Genomic DNA, 24,844 nt, shown 5'->3' on the forward strand with positions numbered 1-24,844 from the left:
TACTTTCTACCCATCTAATCTCATCCACATCGATGATTGAGATTCCCTCACCTCACTACCAAGTTGGTGCTTGGTACCAAGCATACCTATATTAATTCTCGCTATCTCTCTATACACACACACTCTCTCTCTAATTCTCTAATATATATATATATATATATATATATATATATATGTGTGTGTGTGTGTGTGTGTGTGTCTCTCTCTCTTTCTCTATACACACACTCCAATATATGTATATATATGTATATGTATATGTATATGTATATATCTGTGTGAGAGCGCGTGCGTGTGCACGTGTGGGCGCGCGCGCGGTGCGTGCTGAAAGCACCCTAGAGGGGGTGAATAGGGTTATTGTTAATCTTATTAGATATTAATGCCGATTAAAACTAATTAACAAATATATCCTAACAAAATTGATATTCGATGAGATATATGCGAGGATATATAAACAAGAACAAATAAACAAAAATGATAGTGCGTAAATGACAAACACAAACACACGATATGTTCACGGAGTTCGGTCAACCACTTGACCTACGTCTCCGCTCCCCACCTCGAGGAGATCTCTACTATCACAATCGGGTTTTCGACGCTCACCCGAATAACGTTTACACCTCACAATACGGTTTTCTAGTTTACCGAAAACTTTACAATTTACACACTTGTAAATACACTTCACACCCTCTAAGTGTTGGCCTAGCCCGTGTCACCTTCCTCAAGTGCTCGGAATTACGACTTACCTCTAGGTTTTACTACCGACGTCACTCCTCTCGGAACCGACCTCGTCTCTCACCAACCACTTCTCTCGATGTACAAGTGTAATACAACGTGTAACTCACAATAAGGCTCAAATACAATAATTATTCTCTAATATGGATGAGAACTCAATGGAAGCTCACTCTCTCAAAATCATAATCCCACAACCCAATATATGATGTATGAAGTACTACAAGCTCAATTAGGGTGTGTGTGTGATAAAAAGAGTATAAACGAAATCTAACTCAATTAGTAAACTAGCAATAAATGATAATATGAAAAACAGTGACTAGAGAAAAGAGTTAGAAAAACTTCTCTATAAACACAATAGAGGATGAAGAAGATTGAGGATGAATTACTTCTCTATAAACACAATAGAGGATGAAGAAGATTGAGGATGAATTCCTCAATTGAAAATGCAAGCCTCCTCTTTGTAGAAGAAGATTGAGGATGAATTCCTCAATTGAAAATGCAAGCCTCCTCTTTGTAAACTCAAACTTAGAAATCTTAAACAAACTTTAAACTCTTTTAAAACTTGATTAAATAATTTTCTTAGTTAGTTGGAGAATTGAATGTGGAGGGGTATTTATAACAACCCAAGATATCAGCTTAGATCTAACCAAAAAGACCAAAATACCATTTGAAGACAAGACTGGAATATAGCCGTTACAGTGTTATAAGTCGACTTACGTTGTTTATAAGTCGACTTATAAACTAGCCGTTACAGGCTCAGACATCACACATAAGTCAACTTACAGGAAACGATAAGTCGACTTGATATAACATAAGTCGACTTGTAATCTTATAAGTCGACTTAGCAGAGGCCTTCTGCTAATTCCAGAGCAGTTCATAAGTCGACTTGCTTATGGCATAAGTCGACTTATAAACGTGCACAGACTTGAAAGGCACAGTAAAATTCAACTTCAAACTTTGTCAAAAAATATCAAATAAAATCCAAAAGTTGTAAAATTTAGGGGACGGTTTATAAACATGTAAATGAACATGTTATAAGAGAAAATTTTCAAATATCATTCCCCATTTGTAAAATCTATCAATTTTGCAAAACCATGTATGAATACATGTTTATGAAAGAACTAGAATTTGGATTATTGACATATGAAGGTTATGAACTTTGTGAAATGTTTTCATAAACTTTGTAACACATGAATGTAGTGTAAACATGACCAATAAACCAAAATAACGGAATTTTCTTAAGAAATTCATTTTCTAAGAAAATCAAATATTGTGAGTGTATATATAGTGAGCTTGAAATATACCTAAGGTGGAGAAGAAGCTAGCTTGCTTGAATCTATAACTTGATAATAGCTTCATTTCAGATATAATGAACATGGATATAAAACAACCAAACACTAAACACTAAAACCAATGTTAGTCGTAAATTAAAATCATCATAAAACAAGAAGGCTAACACGTGCATGCGCGTGCGCGTGCGTGTGTGTGTGGGCAGGGTAGGATTACAATACACAGGGTGTAACTTAGTTATACCTGTAAAAATACACTTCTGCCCATCCATATTGTAAATCCAAAGTATTCAATGTTTTCTACATATCATCAAATGTATGGATAAAAAATTATATGGTTTGGAACTTTTTATTCTATAATTCAACTATTCAAGCAACTCAAAATTATCGACATCAGAGACCGTTATTGGCCACTCATTTCTAGGTCATTAGATACATAAACTAGAAGTAAATTTATGTCATTTTTTATCTCCATAAAGTTTGTATTCATAGACCACAATGAATGATGTGGATTATTCATATTGATAGCAAATGTGTATTTTTATAGGTGTGTGACTAAGTTAGTTAGACCCAGTGTTTATTGTAACCCTACAATATATATGTTTGTATACGAGAGAAAAAACGAGAGGAGAGCTGTCAGCTCAAGAAAAACCTGAGCTACCTCCACGTGTCACTCTCTGATTGCATGGACTCGCAAAGAATTTGATAGCTTTTAAGTAAATAATTGGTATGCAATTAGGATTGTCTTATAAAAGTCAAAAAGGCCAAAGAGCTGGGCCTTTTTAAAAATAAGCAAATCCTAATTAGATTGAATACCCACCTTCGACTTCCTTTTGAGACATGCGAAGATACTCAAAATAATCCCAGTCTTTCTCTTGATTTTGTTAGATATTCAAAGATAAATTTGAAACATAGTTCTCCAAAATCCCATATATTTTGTATCTTAATTTTTATAATTTAACACAATAAAGAAGAAGAAACATACATGGACTGAATTCATTTATGCCTTATTTTCTATGTATGCTTGCAGGGTTCTCATTGTTAACATTGTAAGTTGTCAAAAAATTACTGCAGATAGTTGATCCTCACAACGCGCTGCAATGAAAGTTATAATATGACGACTTTCACGATAACAGATGAGAGTTACAATTTGAAAACTCTCACACTTCAAAAAGTCAAATACAAAGATTACAAAATGACGATCTTCGCAGAACTTGAAAAAGAGATTATAATTAACGATCTCTTCAAAGCAAAACGCGAGGGTCCATCCCGCGTTCCAACTCCAAAATGCGAGGCTCACACCTGCGTTTCATAGGCTAAACGCAAGGGTCGCTACAGAACGTGATTCTCGCGTTTGATCGATTCGATTGCAATTTGAACGGTTCAAAACTATTTTTACTTAATGGGACGATTAAGCCCACATTATGGAGTAAATTAATGGGTCAGTTACACCTCTTAAACCCTATAAATAGTTGGTTTTACAGCTGAAAAAGGGGCTGGAGTTTTGAGGGGTTGGAATTAGCTCTTGAATTCTATATTGAATTCTAAAGATCAAGAGATCGGCTCTTTTCAGCTTGAAGGGATTAATCTTCATTGTCGAAATTAACTCCTTTTAAGAGTTCCTAACTCGGCCAGAGTTCAACTTTTTTTTAAAGTTCCTAACTTGGCCAGAGTTCAAAACTTGTTTAACAAGTTCTCCCAAAATGTCAAGTCAAGAAGAGAAGACCGAAGTTCCACGAAGCGATGTGTTCAGATCGTCAACGGGGTACAAGAATCAAACTCCCATCGACACCAAGAAGAACCCAGTGTTAAACAAAGGGAATGATCTTCATTGATCTCTCTTTTGTAAATTGGGAAACCAATAAAGAAAATTATAATTTCTTTTTCTAAGTTAGTTAGAGAGAGATTATTTTGAGAGATTGTATTCATTCTTTTCCTAAGTCAGTTAGGAAGATTAATACAAATTTATTTCTTAATTTTCTTGTAATTTTTCCCGCAAACAAACATTGCAATGGGGAAAGATTATGACTTGACTGAATTTATAGCTTTTGGATCTAGAATTTTAGATGCAACAGCTAGCTTCTTTCAATTGAAATTCCATTGTTTCACAAAGAGTTTCAAATTTTTTTTCTATCATCTCATTGCTCCAATGCCCTTAGATAATGGTTTCAAGTTGATAATGGACTAAAACTTCAAGTTTACTCTTTTCTTTTTCTTTCTTTAGCTCCTACCCAACTCTCTGTTTGTACCAATTCATCTTTGAGCTATTCTCTGCCTCTATCCTCGAGAAAACTTTAACTGTAAATTTTTTGTGTGAATTTTTAGCAATATCAGGAGAGCGATTAGGATCCTTCGGAGGCTTCTTTGCGTGTTTGCGAAGGGCGAAAAAAGAACAAAGAATTGGGTTGATTGGGAGAATTCAGAGAAGGGGAGATTAGGGATATTGAGATTTGTGTATTTTTCAATATATCACATTTATTTGGAGTTTTACGTGACCAATTATCCATAATATCTATTATTAAAACCTATTAAATCCTATGCAAGCCCAACGAATGGGAGTGTCACATGGCTACAACTAAGGTTTTTCATGAGCTTATATATAGAGAATAATGTATATGCTTGATACCAAACACCAAATTGGTGCTTGGTTCCAATATGGATGGTTCTCATCTACTCATTCAAAGGTATATATTAAAAAATGAACCCGACTTAATTATCCATCCACTAAATAAGTGGAGAAGTGGCTACAAAACACCAAATTTGGTGCCTAGTACCAAGCATACCCATATAAATGAGGAATATGGGTATCTTTGGTACCAAGGACCATCTTTGGGCTTTAGTACTTGGTGACTCATTCTCATCTACACATTCAAAGGGGGCTACTTTCACATGGGTTGGAAATGACTATTTTCAAATAGGGATCACTTAAATGAGTGGTTAGGATGTAGTCACCTCACTACCAAAAAACAAATTTAGCCTTAGTACTAAGGATACGCATTTAAGTGCTAACACAATTATCTAATGTTTGCAGTTGTTGATAAAGCAATTTATTCTATTGATTTTCTATACCAGAGCATAACCTTTACTCTCGTGGAAGAGGTAGTGGCAGACTGTTTTTTTTTTTTTTTGCAGGTTTTGGTTTAGCTTGTCATTTGGGGGTGTTGGCTGATCTTCCAACGATTGGAATTGGAAAAAGTGTAAGTTAATACTTTAACCAAATTAAGTGTGGATGATTGAGAATATTTTCATGTGTCTTCACTGAGAAATAATGTCTACTTGCTGATCATGAAATAGCCTTAACATGTGATTATTCAATCACTCGGTCTTAATAGGACAAAAGATATTAAGCAATGTAAAGAATTTGCAATACCTGGTCTATTAGATAGCGAATTGTCTAGTTGTCATCAGCAAGCGACAACTATCAAGTGATGTGAGGAGTTTTATGCAATAACCACTAAATGTGGTGATATGCCTCTAATTATAGATTGGAAATATTGCTAGATAAAAGACTAGGATTATATAGTATAAGACCTAAGTGCATGGCATAGACATGCATCCTACAACTAGGGGTAAATATGTTGGGGTTGTGGAAGCTAGGTGGGTAATTAGTTTAGTATTGGAGGATTGAGAATGGAGGAAGTAGAATAGGAAAAGCTAAGTTAGAAGGGAAGATGCTAGCTTGAAGAAACTTTGTATTGACTTGCTTGAAACTTAAATCTTACTTGCTTGGTTACCATGTTTACATCTCATTCTTATTTATAGGCATTCGTAGAATTTTCTAGAACATAGATATTTTCATGAGATATATAAGGGCTACATTACCAAATTGGTATTAAAAGTAGTACCTAATGATCATATTGATATTAAAATTACCTCCGGTGGTAAGACAATTATACTTGCACAATCAAATAAATAGGCCCAAAAATACATTTTTCGGCCATGTTTCCTGCAACTGCTTAGGTGGTCTGCCACATAATGCTTAGGTGACATATATGACGTGGTAGATGTAGTTAACCTCATTCAATCTATTAGAAGGGGGAATTTTTAAATTAGGGTAAAAGAAAAAGATGGTTTTTTTTAATTTTGGGCTTCTTCCTTCAAACTGAGAGTTCTTTATTGCTTGAGCTTGAAGAATTCATGTTCTTCTATAATGGAGAACCCACTTTAAAAGAAGAATGAAAAGAAGCCCCAAAATTAATAACTCATCTTTTTTACCCTAATTTGAATATTCCCCTTTTAACGAATTGAATGACGGTAATTACTCATAAATATGCGACTAAATATCACGTGAAAGATCACATGAGTGGTAATTACTCATGAATGACGGAAAATTTATTTTTGGGCTTATTTGTCTCATCGTACAAGTTGTAATACCTTGTTGTCACCGGAGATAATTTAAAGACCAATCTGGTTATTGACTAATGACTAGTACTTTTAATACCACTGGTAATTTAGCCGATATGTAAGTTTCTACAGAATTCTATATTATCCTTATTTCTACATATATCCATGCTTATCTTATTCTATTAATTATTAGTATCTAGATACTTCTAATACATGACTCCTATTGATAATTCTAGGATACTTCTAGAATTATAGATTAGCTTCTAACACCCCTCCTTAATTTGTAATTCTCATTTTATTTCCTAGTTGTATGATCTTTCCGCTTGGTGCTTTTGGGAATGTATTTTTGAACTTGATGCCTGGCTGCTAAGAGTAACCCCTTCACGACCAATTGAGTCTTGAGCTTCTTAATGGAGCCATCTTCATTGTATTTAGATTTGTATAGCATATCCACTTAAGACTGATGACCTCCTTTCCTGCTGGAAGATTGACTAGCTCTCATGTCTTGTTCTTCTCAATCATGTGCATTTTTCATCCATTATTTTTCTCTAACCTTCTTCTTGAATAGCTTCTTCAAACTTTCTTGGTTCACAAAAGAAGAATGCTACACCATAAGAGTCATGAATGTCTTGAAGTGAATGCATCTTTCTTGGTAGTTAATCTTTCTTGAAAGTTCTTATCTTTCTCATCCATCTTTCTGGTCTCTTGAACTTTCTTTCATTGTAGTTGCATCTTCTATCGTATGATGTCTGAGAAAATTTTCTTTTTTTTTCTTTAGTTCCATCTCCTCCTTTCCTTGAAACTGTCAGTTTTTATTGAAGAGCTTGTTCCACTTATTGACTTGAAGACTTGTGTTTTTTGAGCTCATGTGACTCCAAAGAAGGCAGTAGTTCACGGAAACTTAGTTTTGATAAACCTTTTAAGTTCTTCTATGCAGCAGCAATATGATTCCATGTATAAGTAGGACTTCTTAATATATTCTCAATAATTTTCTCATCCTCTATTTTATCCCCGTAGCTTTTAATTTGATTAATAATTGAGGTAACTATCAGAAAATTCTTTCACAAATTCATTAACCTTCATCTTTATGTTGTCAAAATCTCTATATAAAGATTGTAGTTTGATAGAGATTATCTGTTCAGAGCCCTGGAATTCTTGTTAGAGTATGTCCCAGGAGTCCTTTTGATGCGAAACGGGGGAGGGGGTCTATCGGAATCAGCGATTTAATTTAAACAACGCACCGTTTCACCAATAGTCACGATCTCGGTAGGAAATTAATTTTAAAACAGTTAATGTGTCAGATGGATTTTAACAAGATTTGCATAAATAGTTTATGAACAATTCCAATCTCAAACAATATAATCATAATATTCATTATCATTGTACAAGTTCTAAATCAATATCAAATTTTAGCAGTCACATGTTCAGTTACTCTCAACTCACAGATTTAATCAAGCAGTGAATATATGATAAGAGCTTAGAGATGATATTACTCATGCAATTAACTAATAAATTAAAATTAACAGAAAAATATTGAGTTAAGAGAAATGAAACCTCAGTGGATTAATATTCAAAACTGTTGAGAGAAATCCAAAAGCCAATTAGCTTCTATAGTGAAGCCCACAGCCCATCATATCAACAATAAATAATAATAATGCTAGAAATGCACTACTCTTCATCTACAGGCTTCTTCATAGTTCATTTATCATCATCAAAATATACGCGCTTATCGACGGGTCTGTGTTGGGGGATGGGGGGTGCTCGTGGGAAGAGATGAGCAGGGGCAGCAGGTGAGTCTGCTAGTTGTGGAAGAGAAGATCGGTCGTGGGGCTAGCGGCTGTCAAGGGAGAAGGAGGAGAGGTTCGGTGGCTAGGGTTGGTGGCGGTCCTTGTTGATGGGGAGCGGGGGAGGAAAGACATGGCTGGAGTTTTGGAAGGAGAAAAAGGACCGACGACTGGCGGCTGTCAGAGGGACGACGGGGAGATGAGGCTAGAGCTTTGCGTCGGCTGTTTGAGGGTAGGGTTCAGGGACTTGGGAGGAAGGGAAGGAGGAGGCAGTGGTTGGGCGGTTCTTTTGGGAGGAGCGGGAAGCAGGGATAAAAGAAAACTCGGCTAGGGTTTCACACCCATTGGTTTCAGACTAAATAATAAGCCAACAATTTTTATTTCAAATCTTCATTATTATTTCAATTGATTACAAGAGTGTTTAAATAAAAGAGAAAATACATAATCCCTCAAATCTCTCATAATCAGTCAAATCTCTCATAATCAATCACTCAAATCTCTCAGTTACTAAAACTGATTAACTACCAAATTTAAACCACAATTTAAAATTCAAAATTCAAATCTAAACTGAAATAACTACTAAAATAAAAATCAAAAGAAAGTAAATAGCAAATATGTAAACTGTCGTTCTTGTCCCTATCATTCTTCCCGGGTGGGAGAAAACTCGACTCCGTCGAGTTAGCTGCAGAAACTTGACATCTTTAATATACTCGGTCTGCATTTTAATCTCAAATCATTAGTTAAGTTACATTGTAAACTCACCATCTAAAATATTATCAAAATTCCATGCAACTTGGGTGAATATATAGAAGTGGGGTAAGTGAAAGAACTCTCATGAATAATAAGCTAGGGTCAGGTTTATATCAGTGGACTGCTAATAACATTGTGAACTGTTTAATCAATCAATATTAAGAATAGAACAATGACCAAATCGATAATATAAATGTTACTATTAATTATTTTAAGAGTTGGAAAAGTTCATAAATATCATATCAAACCTTAAACAGTTATAAAGAAACTGTTTTGGACAAGTTCAAACCATCTTAAATATCATCATTAATAGTTTTAAAATTATGTCCTGACTCCATATCATTCATTTCAGTTAATGTGTATTTATTCAAATTAGATCACTGATTCCCCAATATATGATCAATGCAAAATAAAAATGATGTAAATCAACTCAAATGATTATGATGAAATGCAGACTCGAAAAATGCGATCAATGGCAGATGTAAACTCAACGAAGTGTCTAAAATGCATGACGTCCTCTATCAAATGGAATAATTAGGTGTTTCTTCGTTAATATGCATAACAAATTTCCTATTTTTGCAGTGATAAGGAGGAACGTACAAACACATGCATGAAGGAGTGTTTTTGTGTGCTTAATATGAAGGAGAAAGGAAATAATAACACTCGTGCTCAAACTTGTATCCCTAATCACTATATATTCCCCAAAAGGATCAGTGTATGTGTGAGTGACTATCGGGACAATACATAGGGATTTGATATCTAATATGGTAGCTGTTTCACTATGCTCGGTTTGGGTTTTAACTTACCATACAAATATCTGAGTGAATCGATTCAAGAACTAAATCAGGAACGTGTTGGGTGTCATGTTGGTCCAAGAGGACTTCGTGGGGAATATCAACAACGTTTTCAGTCACTGAAGTGAATTTAGGAGAAGTTGGAGTTTTAATTTCAAGAACAGCTTCAGTGAACTCTGTGATCAAAGGAGTAGCTTGGGGAATAATCGGATTGTTGTCATTGCATGAAACTTTAGTTAACTCCACAATTGCAGGGGTAGTTTCAGAAGGAACGGAAGTGCATGATTCTTCGATTATACTACCTTGGATTTTCTTGTCAGAGTTAGATTCTGTCAAATCTACGGCATGGTTAACGTTTTTCCCAATAATAGATTTTGATTCCGTTATATGCGGCTTATTGATTCTAACTCTAAACGGAGTTGTACAGACGGAAGCAACGTGCCCATATCATTGACAATTGTAACACTGTATTATTGGGCTAAGTTTGGAGAGAGATCTCTCTGACTTTCCTTAGGATCGACTCTAGATTGGGAAGAACTAGGGTTAGATCAACTAAGAGGCTGATTAGGGGTATTGGCAAGGGATGACTGGGAGGAATGAGTTTGAAAATCCTGATTCGATTCCCCTTGTTCCCTTCACATCTACAAGGAGCTACCCTTAATACCAGTGGCTCATCCCCACGGGCAGAGCACGGGCGAGCAGCGTGGGGACCACTGGGACGCGAACTGGTGAGCATACAACGGGCTGAGCTGGATTTGGTGACCAATAAAACCCCGGGTTTTCGTCCCCACCCTTAAACCAAGGGAAACCAGGTGAATGCGGCTACGAGGATTCAAACTCCTGACCAACAACGGGCAATAGCCTGGAGAGATACACTCCCCCATGGAGAGCTGCTGACCATGAGTCCCACCCGCGGGTGGTGGCTTCATCTAAATCTTGAACTAAGACGTAAGCTCTCTCAAGGGTGTTTACTCCTCTAGCAAAGAGTTCGGCTTGGAGGTCACTTCTCAATCCAGCTCTAAACTTTGATATGACTTTCATCGGTGCCTCTTGATCTATGGTGCTGCATCGAGTAAACAATTCGTCAAATTGAGCAACGTACTCTTTTGTGGATTTGGTTCCCTAAGTAAAGACAATGCCACTTGTTCAGCAATCTATGATAAAATGATGGTGTGAGATATTTCTATTTCAATTCGTCGGTCATTTCTCGCCAAGTAAAAATTAGTAACTCACCTCTAATATGCCTCAACATTTCGAGGTTGGACCATATTGATAGGCGGTTCCGATGAGCTTCATAGCGGCAAACTTGGCTTTGCGGGTTTTCGTCAAAATGTACCAGTCAAAATATCGATCCATGTTCTTCAACCAGTCCAAGAAAGCTTCTAGGTTGAACCTACTATCAAAGGTTGGTGGATCAGGTACGGGTAGAGGTCGATGAACAATGTACCCATGACCATTCCCTTGACCTTGCGGAGGCGGAGTTGTAACGTGCGTTTCTGCGAGCCTAGCAAGCATTTTATTGGTGTCATTCATGGTCTCGCGGGTAGCTCTGTTCTCCTGGGCTAAGTTACCTATTTTACTGTTTAGTTCCTCAAATTTCTTAAGGAGCTCGGAAGACATGCTGGACTCACTAGATGATTGACTTGACTCACCTAATCGATAGGGTAGACTCGTGCGAGTGGCATGCACTAACAATTAAATGAAATGGGATGCACTAACAGGTAAATGAGATGAATGAGATTTTTTTTAATATCAAATAAAAGACTCAACTAATCTAAAAATAAAATAATAATAATAATAATTTTCTACCCTAGAACCATGCTCTAATACCAAAAATAATGCGAAACGGAGGAGGGGGTCTATCGGAATCAGCGATTTAATTTAAACAACGCACCATTTCGCCAATAGTCACGATCTCGGCGGGAAATTAATTTTAAAACAGTTACTGTGACAGATGGATTTTAACAAGATTTGCATAAATAGTTTATGAACAATTCCAATCTCAAACAATATAATCATAATATTCATTATCATTGTGCAAGTTCTAAATCAATATCAAATTTTAGCAGTCACATGTTCAGTTACTCTCAACTCACAGATTTAATCAAGCAGTGAATATATGATAAGAGCTTAGAGATGATATTACTCATGCAATTAACTAATAAATTAAAATTAACAGAAAAGAATATATGATAAGAGCTTAGAGATGATATTACTCATGCAATTAACTAATAAATTAAAATTAACAGAAAATACTGAGTTGAGAGAAATGAAACCTCAGTGGATTAATATTCAAAACTGTTGAGAGAAATCCAAAAGCCAATTAGCTTCTACAGTGAAGCTCACAGCCATCATATCAACAATAAATAATAATAATGCTAGAAATGCGCTACTCTTCATCTAGAGGCTTCTTCATAGTTCATTTATCATCATCATCAAAATATCCGCACTCATCGACAGATCTGTGTTGGGGGGTGGGGGGTGCTCGTGGGAAGAGATGAGCAGGGGCAGCAGGTGAGTCTGCGAGTTGTGGAAGAGAAGATCGGTCGTGGGGCTGGCGGCTGTCAAGGGAGAAGGAGGAGAGGTAGGGTTCGATGGCTAGGGTTGTTGGCGGTCCTTGTTGATGGGGAGCGGGGGAGGAAAGGCATGTTGTTTGGATCTGGAGGGAGAGGAGAAGAACGGGAGGGATGGGGCTTGAGGTTGAAGACGAGGGGCAGGGGTGCGGCTGATTTTTTTTTACGTGGGGAAGACATAGGAGTTTTTTTTTGGCGGCTGGGAATTTGATATGGAGAAGAACGTAGAAAAGAAAACTCGGCTAGGGTTTCACACCCATTGGTTTCACGCCAAAATAATCAGCCAACAATTTTCATTTCAAATCTTCATTATCATTTCAATTGATTACAAGAGTGTTTAAATAAAAGAGAAAATACATAATCCCTCAAATCTCTCATAATCACTCAAATCTCTCATAATCAATCACTCGAATCTCTCAGTTACTAAAACTGATTAACTACCAAATTTAAACCACAATTTGAAATTCAAAATTCAAATCTAAACTGAAATAACTACTAAAATAAAAATCAAAAGAAAGTAAATAGCAAATATGGAAACTATCGTTCTTGTCCCTATCACCTTTTATTTTGATGTGGACATTATTCTGAGAAATATTGCTTTGCTTATCCCTTGTTGGATAAAGAGGAGCGCATTCACATCCTTTTTCCTTGTAGTCCTACACTCATTTTACTTTGTTGGTATCCATGAAGCCAACATCACCCAGTCATATGAACCCTCATAGCCTTCTTCAACATGCTTCTAAAGCTCTTGAGAGATGAAGAGAGTCTTTATTTGAGGCTCCAAAAGTCATGGTTTTCTCCATAAAAAATGGGGACTAGATTTTGGGAGTAATTGAAAAGAGAAAAGCAGAGGTTGATGATGATGCCATTTAGAATGGTAGTGAAATGTTTAAGGCTTCGAAGTTAATTTGAGGTGGAATAGAATAGCTCTCATACCAAATTTGTTGGGGTTTCGGAAGCTATGTGGCTAATTGGTTTAGTATCGGAGGATTGAGAAAGGAGGAAGTAGAATAGGAATTAGAGTGGAAGATGTTAGCTTGAAGAAACTTTGTATTGAATTGCTTGAAAATTGAAGCTTACTTGCTTGGTTACAATATTTACATCCCATGCTTATTTATAGCCTATAGGCATCCGTGGATCTAGAGCATAGATATTTTCATGAGATATCTAAGTTTCTAGAGAATTCTACAATATCCTTATTTCTGCATATATCCATGCTTATCTTGTTATATTAACTAGTAGTTTCTAGATACTTCTAAGCTACATGACTCTTGTTGATAATTTTAGAATATTTCTAGAATTACAGATTAGCTTCTAACAAAATAAGCCTAAGAGGATAGCTACTTTCCGTAGGTGTAACTTTTAGGGTATTGAGTACATGCATCAGTAAGGTGAATGATGAATATGGTTAGCCTAAATGAATTAGGAGATAATATCTAATGTCACTTATTAAGGTTAACTTGCTGGGAGCAAGAAATATGGGGGTTTCCTACCTTTACACTGGAAAAGTAAACATGCTGAGAACATGTTGTTTGTTTCTTGCCTATCAATAAGTTTACCTATATCGAGAACGGTTAACCCAGAAAGAGTAGTATGTCTTGAATTCTCATAAGTAAATATTATTTTACTGTTCATCGTTGTACTTGAGACATTAATATGGGTTGATCATGGACCAAAAACTATCTAACGGTTGGTGAATTGTATGACTGGTGTTGACCTCATGACACTTGCTCACTTGAGCAAGTATCAAATCTGAAAATTTTGGGATAAAAGCTTTGTTGTTCTTGCTATGAGTTACGACACATCAATATTTATCCGTGTAGGCCATATCTTCTGTCATTTCCTTTTCGATGCATGTATATTTTATATAGTTATATATATATTATCTATAATTATATTTATAGAACTTCCATATCCATAAATTACATTGGCCACAGTTTACAAAACTTCTGTTATAACTGTATTCATTGTCAACTCACATTCATATCCTATTTCTGCATCTGCGCTTCACAGTTGTCCTTCATTGCATTTTCACAACATCGTTTATCCATCCTCCCTCATTTTTATCCTCAATAGAAAACAACCTTTAAATTTATGTTCTTACAGATGCACCCATTTCTTAATCTTTATCCTAAGAGTATGGCTAGTCATCGATCTCAACATTCTCATTATTTGCTACACTTGTTTTGGAAAAAAAATTCAACTGCCCAATGTTTGTGTTGTAAAAAATATCTGGTCTTACAACTATCCTATAAAGTTTTCCTTTAATTTTATATTCAACATAGATTCGTCAACAAATTTCCACTTCAATGCCATGAACTCCATCTTTTTTTTTTTTACCATTGCTAGCAAAAATGGTTAATCCTAAGCTGAAGGATATAGCTTTCTTTCTTCAAGCACTTAAGAAATGGTTGAAGTTTGTAACAATGGTTTTAAATAGAAGCAACAGCTGAGCATTTCTGCTAGGATTTTGTCACATTTAGTGACATCTCTTATGTTGACCTGTATCTACAGGGAAGTTTAGAACCCAGCAGACATAAGTGGGTGAATTTTGGGTCTCGGACTATATCATGGACTGGTAGTCTGGTATACGATAGTTTTCTGAAGCCAAATGTACATGATATAGCCCATTCATATCTGATCATGTGCATAAAGATCTAAACCCCGATATAAAAATGGACATGACCTTGTTTGGTCATATCTTCTGTTGTTGGAGTTCAATCTAATGCGTATTTCCTAAATTAATTTGCAACTTTTGTTTCATGTCATATTGCAAACTTTGGCGTCTTTTTTGGTACCTTGTGGCTTTTGTTTGGACGCATAAGTTTTTCACTTGTCTTTCAGTTGCATCATGTGGATGACCTTTCTCAATCTGGAGTCCGACAACATCTAGAAGAAGGGGAAATTTGTGGAAAAGATCTGGTTCCATTAATTGGGAAGTCAGGGCAAGTATGGGGAATGGTAAGTGTGCTTGTTATTTCAAATGATGTCATTAGATGATGATCTGGATCTATTATATGTTGTTTGTCATTTATTTGATACATAAGTTTTCAGTGTTCTATCCCGTTCCAAAATAAGCTACAAGGTGTTGACATTCTTAAATGATTTTGCTTAACAGTATTGAGAGTTACGACTATCTCCAACATAAGTAGTTAGTATTGAGATCTTCCAATTGAACAAGACTTGTAGGTCAGCAGCAGATACATACTTGAACTTGGTCATTCTACGTAATGTAAGAGAATTTAGTCAATGGACTCTTGTAATTACATTCAGCCAATATGTTGTATGTAAACATCAAGGGTTCAGGTTATAAAATTGTAGTTGCGAAAGTAAAACAGCCACTTGTATGATTTACTATGTAGCACTGCTGCTTCTGTTCTCCATTAGTAACTTTAGCTTTCTGAGGGATTTGATTGCATAGATGCAATTGCGATTCTAATTAAGGCCGGGTTTAGGCTGCTCCTGTCAAAAAATTGTTTTGGTTATGCGAGGGAGCTTGCCTATCTGGGCATGTTTTTATTTTCCTTGAGATTAATGCCATTCACTAGCAGAAATTGTTGTTAATTTATAGGCTTTTGAATTTCATGAGGCCAATGCATAATCCAGATTCCAGACAATGCTTGATTTGTTTTTATGGCATTCTTGTCATTAATACCCTACAAAAGGTTACGGTGTCTACTGTTGTGAACTATGTTTTATTTCCAGGCACTGCGCTCAACTTCTAGTTCATCAAAACCTATCTATATATCAATTGGACATCGCATATCTCTTGATTCATCTGTCAAGGTTGTCAGATCATGCTGCAAGTTCCGTTTGCCTGAGCCCATACGGCTGGTACGCTACCCTTTTTGTCCTAAGCTTGCATGCAGATGGCTTGTCGAACTTCTTAAATGTGTACTTTTCTTGGGATAATTTTGATACATGTTAAATTTACTTCAGAGAAAGCAGTTCCATTAACATTATTTAGTTGTTTTAATCATCAATATATGATAATATGCAAGCATTGTCTTTTTATCACTTTAAAATAATGAGACACAGGGCATGTTCCCATGATATGCAAGTGATTTAAGCTTTTCCTATCCTGTCCATCCAAAAATGGTTGATACAGCCAGCATTTATTGATAACAACTAATATAGGTCAACGTTTGCTTATGAGGACCAATAGAAGAGAAAATTTACGGTTTTGGCTACAAAAAGTTGATTGGATAATGTTAGACTGGAGAAATTATAAAGAATTTGAGTAGACGACTTGTGATTAAACTCTAAGCATGTACCTATGTTGGGATCTGAGATGAAACCAGTGAAACTTCGAGATACTAATATTGACAAAGGTGAACAAAATCTGAAGCACTGGTACAGAGATTTCAAACCTTGATGCGTACTAATACTGTGTTTTTGTGCATGCGCGTGTGTGTTTCTCCTTTTCCACCTTGATTTTGCAAGAACTTTCAAAGTTGTTAAGATTTACTCGGACAATTATTCCTTTTGTAGGCTGATATAAGATCAAGAGTGTTTCTGCAGAAGATGCAAGACTGAAAACGTTCATGATCAAAGAGTGATAATATCCTGTTGGTATCATTCAACTCTTGTTGGTCACCAAGTACTTAACAAGGATGGAGAAAAATATAGCTTATGCTCTTTACGTCTGGGCCACACTCCCTGACATGTATCTTGATTTAGATCTGGTTAATGGGAAAATGATTTTCATCAGCCTGATTTTGAGCTGGTTCAACTAAGATATCCGACATTTTTCCGGATATGCTTTTTGTATATTTTGATGAGACGGTACGACTTGGTCCGATTTCTCGGAGATGCCCCACTCTTCCATCCAAAGCGTTCATGGTTGTTCGGCTAAAAATGGTACACCATCTTCACATTCCCTAGAAAGTAGTAAACTTAAATGAAAGTCGCAAAAATGGTAAGAAGTTATAATTAAAATTATAATTAAATAGTTTTAACTATATTTACTATTTAATTCTATTTTGTCACACCATCCATCATCACATTGTGCTTTTAACAATAATTTTGTTTTTTAAACAAAAGTTATATTTTACTTGCATGTTAGATGCGGAAGCGATAGTTTTTTCTTAAAAGAAAAAGTAACTGACACATTTTCAATTTATTTTCAAGTTTCCAAAAGCCCCAAAAAAACAATGAAATTTTGAATAGTGGATAATAAATTACTAATAAATCATCCATAAAAAAATATTTTACAAATTTTATATTCTTAGACGTGTTTCATTAAGTGAGAAAATATCATCGATATTTTGAATAGTGTATAATAAATTACTAATAAATCATCCATAAAAAAATATTTTACAAATTTTATTTTCTTAGACGTGTTTCATTAAGCGAGAGCTCTTCTTAAAGAGAATAAGGAAGAATAGATCAAAATTAGCGGAACCAAAAGCATTGCACATCGAATGCAGTTCTTCAAAAAATCATATACTCTCTTTAAAAGCACGAGTTCGGAAAATCTTTTTTAGATAAATATATCCCTTTATAATTTTAACTACCTTATCTATAATTAAATTCTAATTTTCAAATTTAATTTTAATGATGGTGTTTGAATAAGCAGCGTACAAGAATTTGATACCCTTAGGTTATAATAATCTTTAAAAGCACGAGTTCGGAAAAATCTTTTTATGACCAATATTACCCTTAGGTTTTTTAAAATATTACATTGTTATCCTAATCTATTCTAATTATCTTATCTTCTTTGAATTGGTAACAAAATGATTTATTCTTTTCATAATGAGACTTAACATGTTATTGGATAAAATAGATATGTTTCATATAATTCAAATCTTTTACTTGTTTTAATTTGTAGAGAAATCTAAAAAATAATGCTAGCCTACATCTAAAAGTTTTTGGACTTTGTAAAAATTATTCTCTAAGTTTTTTAAATTACAAAAACACACCGACAAATTCAAAATTTTATTAAAACATCTTGAAAATTATAAATTTTACTTATCTCAATTCAGTGAGAAATCTGAAAAATATATGCTAACTAAAAGCTAAAAGTTTTTTGACTTTGGAGAAAATATCTTGTAAGTTTTAAAAATTATAAAAACACCCTAAAAATTTAAAATTTATAAAACGCATGTTGAAAATGTCAAACTTATAAACATATTAAAAACCTACAAATAACACAAACAACCCCCAAAAATTTATTGAATTTGTAATACACGCTCTAAACTTTTTACAAATTTTAAAATAAAACCCTCAAAATTATAAAATTTATAAAAATCATCATAATTTCTGACCTAACAGTACATTAAAAATATAGGAATTATAAATATTCCCTACATAATTTATAATTTATAGAAAACACCCTTAAAGTTTTAAAAATTAGAAACAAACATTTAAAATTCAAAATTTATAAAAAACACCCTAAAAATCTTAAATTTATTAGTAATTGAAAGTGTAGGAAGTATTAATAGTCTATAAACAATTTACAATCTGTAAGAAAAACCTATAAGTTTAAAAAATTACGAAATGTCCTTAAAATTCATAATTTACAAAAAAAACTCCATGAGAATTTCTAACCTATAGATACTAAAATGAACATGAAAAACTACTAACAACCACTAGAAAATTAAAATTTTATAAAAAATATCATACACCTTTTAAGAGTATAGGTTTAGGAAAAAATTTCACGGTAAATATTACCCATAACTTTTTTGAAAAGAACATAACTAATTAAAAATATATTAAATTTAAAATTTATAAAAAATAACCTTAAAGTTTAGTACATTGCAAATTACCCCTCCAAAGTTTGGAATTTTTCAATGATTTTTTTATAATTTTTTGATTTCAATGTAATGTTTAATAGTTTTGTGTATTTATAAATTATAAATTTTAGAGTGTTTTTTTACACTTTTTTAAAACTTTTGAGGGTGTCTATTTTGTAGTTTTTTAAATTTTTATTGTGTTTTCAGTGTAATGCACATACACATCAACTAATGATGATATTGAAAAATAAGTCGTTCTTAAGATTATTAGACCATAGTTAAGTATGCACATCACTATTCCTGTTTTATTCTATAGTTACGCATATCAAATTAGTAACTAAAATAATAATTATTTATGCTTAAATTAAGATGATTATAGTTGGTCACTCACTATAAAATTTTTATGAAAATATATACCTTACTTTCTGTAGCTATCTGCATTGCTCATGTAAATTTTATAAATCAGTTCTTAATTTGACATATTAAATTACTTTTCATTTATAGAAATTTCTTCTTTAACTTTTAGACTGTGTAATTACTATATCACCATTCTAGCATCGAAAGGACTTCACTCTAAATGGCTTCAAGCTAATATTTGAGTTTCACTGAAGTATATACTATTGTTACTATGTGTATATATTTTTTAAGAAAATCATGTCAATACTTTTTAAATTGAAGAGAACATTCTAATCTCTAATATTATAAAAATTAAATATAGCAAATTGAATGTTTTGCAAAGGAGAACTTACATCAGAAAAGTGTGAATAATAAGATAAAAAGCAAAGGTAATGGCATTGCAAACAGTACTATAAATAGAAAACTACAATGTTAACATATTTTGTGGTGCCCAACTATTGGCTATAAGCATTGAGGTTTCTATATATATACTTTATAATTTATTAAAAAGGGCCATATAATCTTATATAATAAAATTGATTTAATAATAAACAGTAATATCATTGTAATAATATCATTATTAGAAAAAATTCTTCATGAATCGATATGCTTTTTACGATATATAAGCTATACACTCTAAAATCTTGTGTCTTTTATAGAGCCAACAAGTTTGAATACGAGCATCTAATATGTTGCTCTCACAACAGTAAAATCCACTTAGGAGATATGGATATTTTAGATGAGTTATGTATCATATATATAATACAATTGTCCTAGGCAAATGAGTTATAATAATATTTTTCATTCACATCGTTTGGGGTAATATTTGAAAGGGACCTTGCATCAAAGAAAAAAGAAATTTTTATGTTTAGAGAACATGACGAAATATATCATAATCTCCCTGTTCTAATTTCATAAGAAAATATATTCTTTATATTTTCAGTTTTACTTCTATGATACAAAGAATGAGCTATAAAATTGAATAAGAATATTAGATAATATAAATATGAGTGAAACATCAACTACAAGTTAACATGAATATGAGTCAAATCACAACTAAAAGTTTAATAGATATATTGCAAGTAAATTCATATGTAAATTTTTTTTACGAATTGAATGAGCACCCATCTTTTGAAGACTTCAAGATACTAATAAATAGAGATATTGTACTAAATTAATGTGTTTATAACTTATAAATAGTAGACCACGTAATCACACTCTGGGTTGAAGGAAACAATGATAATATTTTATTTGAGAGAGAGATTATTGAGTTGATGATCAATCCCACATAAAACTTTGTTTTCTTTTTTTTATTTTTACTTTATTTTTATCAATTTAAACAATCATGCTATTCAACCACGTGAATCTCAAGTGAATCTCAACTCATGATATTTAATCACGTGCATTTCACGTGCATCTCAACTAGTAAAATAAAATAAGTCAGAATTTGGAAATTGTTAGGGAAAATAATAAATGCATCAAAATAATTTATACAAAAATGGAATAACTAAGATGAGAATTTAGGCTGAAGAATAAAAAACATTAAAACTTTCAAATAATGAATAAAATGCAAAATAAACAAAATAGAAACTACTGTGGCTTCTTTTTTTTAAGAAGTTTCTCTAATTGAATAACAAATTAGAAGGTAAATCTATGGAAAATCAAGTAAATCAAATTATTTTAAATAACAAAAATTACCCAACTTAGACAAATCCAAATTAGCTCAAATGAAATCCAGTGATGAATAAAATCACGTTAATCTTATCATGGCTTCAAATGAATACAAAATAAGATAAACTAATGTAACAGTTCTCTGGTGCTTTTAGTACCTTCGTTTTAGCTTAGAATCCTCTCAAATTAGGTGGCAACTGGAGAGTCTCCGATTCCTCCTATCATTATCATACATAGAATTGATTGGAGAATTTATTTGATTAAGAAATGAGCAAAGAAATTCAAGTTATACTTCTTTCAGGTTTATATTCATGAAAATATCATCATATAAAGAAAAAAATATCTCAAAAGCTTTTTGTTGTTGTTATAATTTTTGGGTGTTATATGAAAATCACAGAATGCTATTATGGGCTTTCTACAAAATGCAAAAAAGTATTGGGGGTTTAGTGCGATTTTGAAAGTTATCCGGGATTAACTGTAAAAGAAAGTTCATGAGGGTTTAGTGCAATTTACCCTAAAATAAATCATACACATGCTAGATATAATAAAATTTTATTATTTAAAAAATATATAATCTGAAAGTTCCAGTATCTAAGAGATCAACAAATCATACATCCAAAACACATTACCTAAAAGAGCTATCGGTATAGTATACTGACATACAAAAATAATTCAAGGCAACATTCCATGAACCACCATGAAAGTGGGGCTTTACACCATTCGTTGCAATCAATAATAAATCATTTAACAGACAGATACAAACGAGAACTAAATTTGCAAAATTATTTAATTGGAAAAATGTGCTAGAAACTCAAATTAAATAGTTAGTCGTAAGAGTAGAATTTCATTTGGCCTTAAACTTAAAGATTATATCTCTTTTAATTATATTTATAAAAGATCTGATTTTAAATTTAAGTTAGTTACTATGGAATTCTGTTTTTAAAAAAAAACCTCCTCCCTAGTCTCATAAAAATTCACCTTAATCTCCCCACAGCCCATCCACACTCCTTGCTGAGATACGGATGAGAAAGAAATTTCGGGGGTGTTAGTCAATCGGGACATTTTCATTTTCATAAAAAATAGGATAATTGTTAAATTGGAATAATTTTTCGCTAATGGGATATTTTAGTAGGATAAATAGGAACAATTTTGTGAAGCGGGATATTTTGATAAAATAACATGGGATAAAATTTTATAATCATGAAGTATATGTTTATGCATTTTGAAGATATAAATACTATTTATGTATTTTAAACTTATTTTTATAATCATGAAGTATATGTTTATGCATTTTGAAGATATAAATACTATTTATGTATTTTAAACTTACTATTATTGATTGATAATTGCTTTTTGAAGATATAAATACTATTTATGTATTTTAAACTTACTATTATTGATTGATAATTGCTTACAATAATATTCTTACTATTAAATAACTTTTGGTTAGATTATAAGATATTGACAATTATTATTCTGATGATGGTCTAATGATGGTGATAACCATAATAGGAAAGAAGTAAATAAAAAAAAATATAAAAAATAAAAAAATAAATATAAGTTCTAGTTTTTTACCATCTAATTCCAAACTAAAACTTAGAATAATTTGAGAGACTAGAACTCTCATTTTTTGTATAGAAAAAAAAAGTGGGATAATTTTATACTATTATCCCAATTCAAGTTTTGTTAGAGTTCTACTACTAACACTGTAAAAAATTGTTCTAGTTTTAATTCTATATGACTAACATACCTTAAAAATTTATCTCACAGATTATCATACTTCCAATTTTAAGTTCTAGGGTGATCTAATCCCCCCCCCCCCTACCCGGCTACTACCCCAGCGCCTCCCCACCCCCTACCCCCAGCCCTTCAGGGAATAAATATTTATTGAGATTGTTTTTTCCAAATGTTCTCGAAGGAAATGGGAGAGAGAAAAAGATATAAGATGAGAAAGAATAGGAAGTAAGAAGATTCGCTATAGATTCTAACTGGTGTAAAGTTTTTTTTTATATTTATTTACAGATATTATACTTATGTTAGTTATAGTCAATCTGTTTACCCCTTTTTTTTCCTTTTCTTTACTCAGATTCAGTAGGAGGCTGATTAACAAAATAATGCTTCGTAAGATTTATCAGAAGATTGATTAACAAAATAATTATTTTTCCAAGATAGTTGTTTATAACAGAAAACCGGTAAAGATATTTTTTTCTTACCCTTTTTTTTCCCTCCATGAGATTTGCTAGGTGTTGAATTAACAAAAAAATTATTTTCTTACAAAATTCTTTCAGGCGGGAAAGTTACGGAATAATTTTTTGCCACGTAGCTGACATAGTGGCAGTGGCAGCTGCTTTAATAGTATAATACTATAGATATAGATGATAAGTTAATACTCTTGGTTTATAAGACAATTTGAGACTGAGTGGGTTTAAAAATTAATTAGGGTAAAGATTTGCGTTTAGAAGCAAAAATCTAAGAATTAATGAGGCCTATATGCACGATTTCTTAAGGGTGAATTCAAGAAACTCCCCAAAAATTTGGAGTGTTTCCTACAGAAAAAAACCCTCCTGCATTTTGTTTTCCCACTAAACCCAAAAGCTTTTTCCACAAAACCCCAAAACTCCAAAAATTCAAAACAAAACAAAAACTTACGAGAAGTCTCTCTTTCAAATGGATGTTTTTTTTTTTTTAACACATCAATCGGATGACCTTGTTATGTATCAAATTTTGCACTTCAAACCGCTAAATAATGTGGTCAAATAATTACCAATGTGCATCGGTTTGTCTAATCAAAAGACGGTTCCATTTATACTTCAAACTGCTAAATAGAGTCGCTCAACTCACGGCCGCTTGTTTCAAAGGGGAAGAAACAGACAGCCATTCCAGAGGAAAATACAACAAGCTCAAACAAAATAACTGCTGTAGTCTGATGACAGCGCTTAATCAGGCTGACGGCTACAAGGGGGCATAAGATTCCACCCACTCTTCCAACGGCGCTCGCAATCCCCACGCCGCTACTCCTCACTGAGGTTGGGTATACCTGTTTTTTTTTAGAAAAACATCAGCATGAGAATAAATATCATGGTAAAAGCTAAATATGACCAAGCTCATTACACAATATGATTCTCCATCATCCGCTATTTCATGTTCTCAAGGAACAAAAACAATGTCATCTCTTATTCTTTTTTATGGTGGTGATTTGTGAGGATCGAGCAGATTTGATCGATCATATTTCATACAGCAGATTCATATTCAAAGTGAATCCGCTTCTGAATATGATAATTGTCGGGGTTATTAACTTCACAAGAATCTGCAATCACAATGTTGAGTTTCTAGTTTACTTTGGATTGATACTTACTTGTTCTAGATTTCTTAACTTAATGAATGTATGTAAATTTCTATCTTCCAGTACTTACTTATATCTAACTTGTAGGGTTGCATATTACGTGCAACTTATTTACACTGATTATTTGTTAGCCTCTTTACCTTGTCCAGCTTTAATGAAATTACATTTCCCAGCTATCTCTACCAGAAAAATCTTAATTCAGTTTAGTTGATTCCTTACCAAACACCCTGCCTCCAGGACAGCAAATAATAAGCCCATAACCCCAAAGCAAACTATTATAGCAAGACATATTAGGAGGATGGATACCCTGTAAGAGCGTATGTTGATAAACTATTGAAAATATCTTAGAACATGGTTGAGAAACTGTAAGGACAGCAAGAACTAATTAAATTTCTGGAGAAGTACTCTTCCAATTTACTAACAGGTAGTATACA

At 33.2% G+C, this 24,844-nt stretch overlaps 2 protein-coding genes across 2 annotated transcripts in view; one reads left to right on the forward strand and one right to left on the reverse strand.

Annotated features, from left to right (window-relative positions):
* LOC109842652 (endonuclease V-like) lies at positions 4,631-17,076 on the forward strand. Its single transcript, XM_020411497.1, has 5 exons — positions 4,631-4,705; positions 5,084-5,218; positions 15,111-15,227; positions 15,972-16,100; positions 16,758-17,076. Exons 1-5 carry the CDS (start codon positions 4,631-4,633, stop codon positions 16,800-16,802), a joined length of 501 nt encoding a protein of 166 aa, XP_020267086.1. The 3' UTR covers positions 16,803-17,076.
* Positions 23,808-24,844, reverse strand: part of LOC109841421 (organic cation/carnitine transporter 7) — an 8,732-nt gene continuing 7,695 nt past the window's right edge. The window contains exon 6 of the mRNA XM_020410386.1: positions 23,808-24,104. Within this exon, the coding sequence (XP_020265975.1) occupies positions 23,886-24,104 (219 nt within the window). The 3' untranslated portion in view covers positions 23,808-23,885. The remainder of the gene's footprint in view (positions 24,105-24,844) is intronic.

This window comes from Asparagus officinalis, chromosome 5 (assembly GCF_001876935.1).
Source record: "Asparagus officinalis chromosome 5, Aspof.V1, whole genome shotgun sequence".
Lineage (NCBI taxonomy): Eukaryota > Viridiplantae > Streptophyta > Magnoliopsida > Asparagales > Asparagaceae > Asparagus > Asparagus officinalis.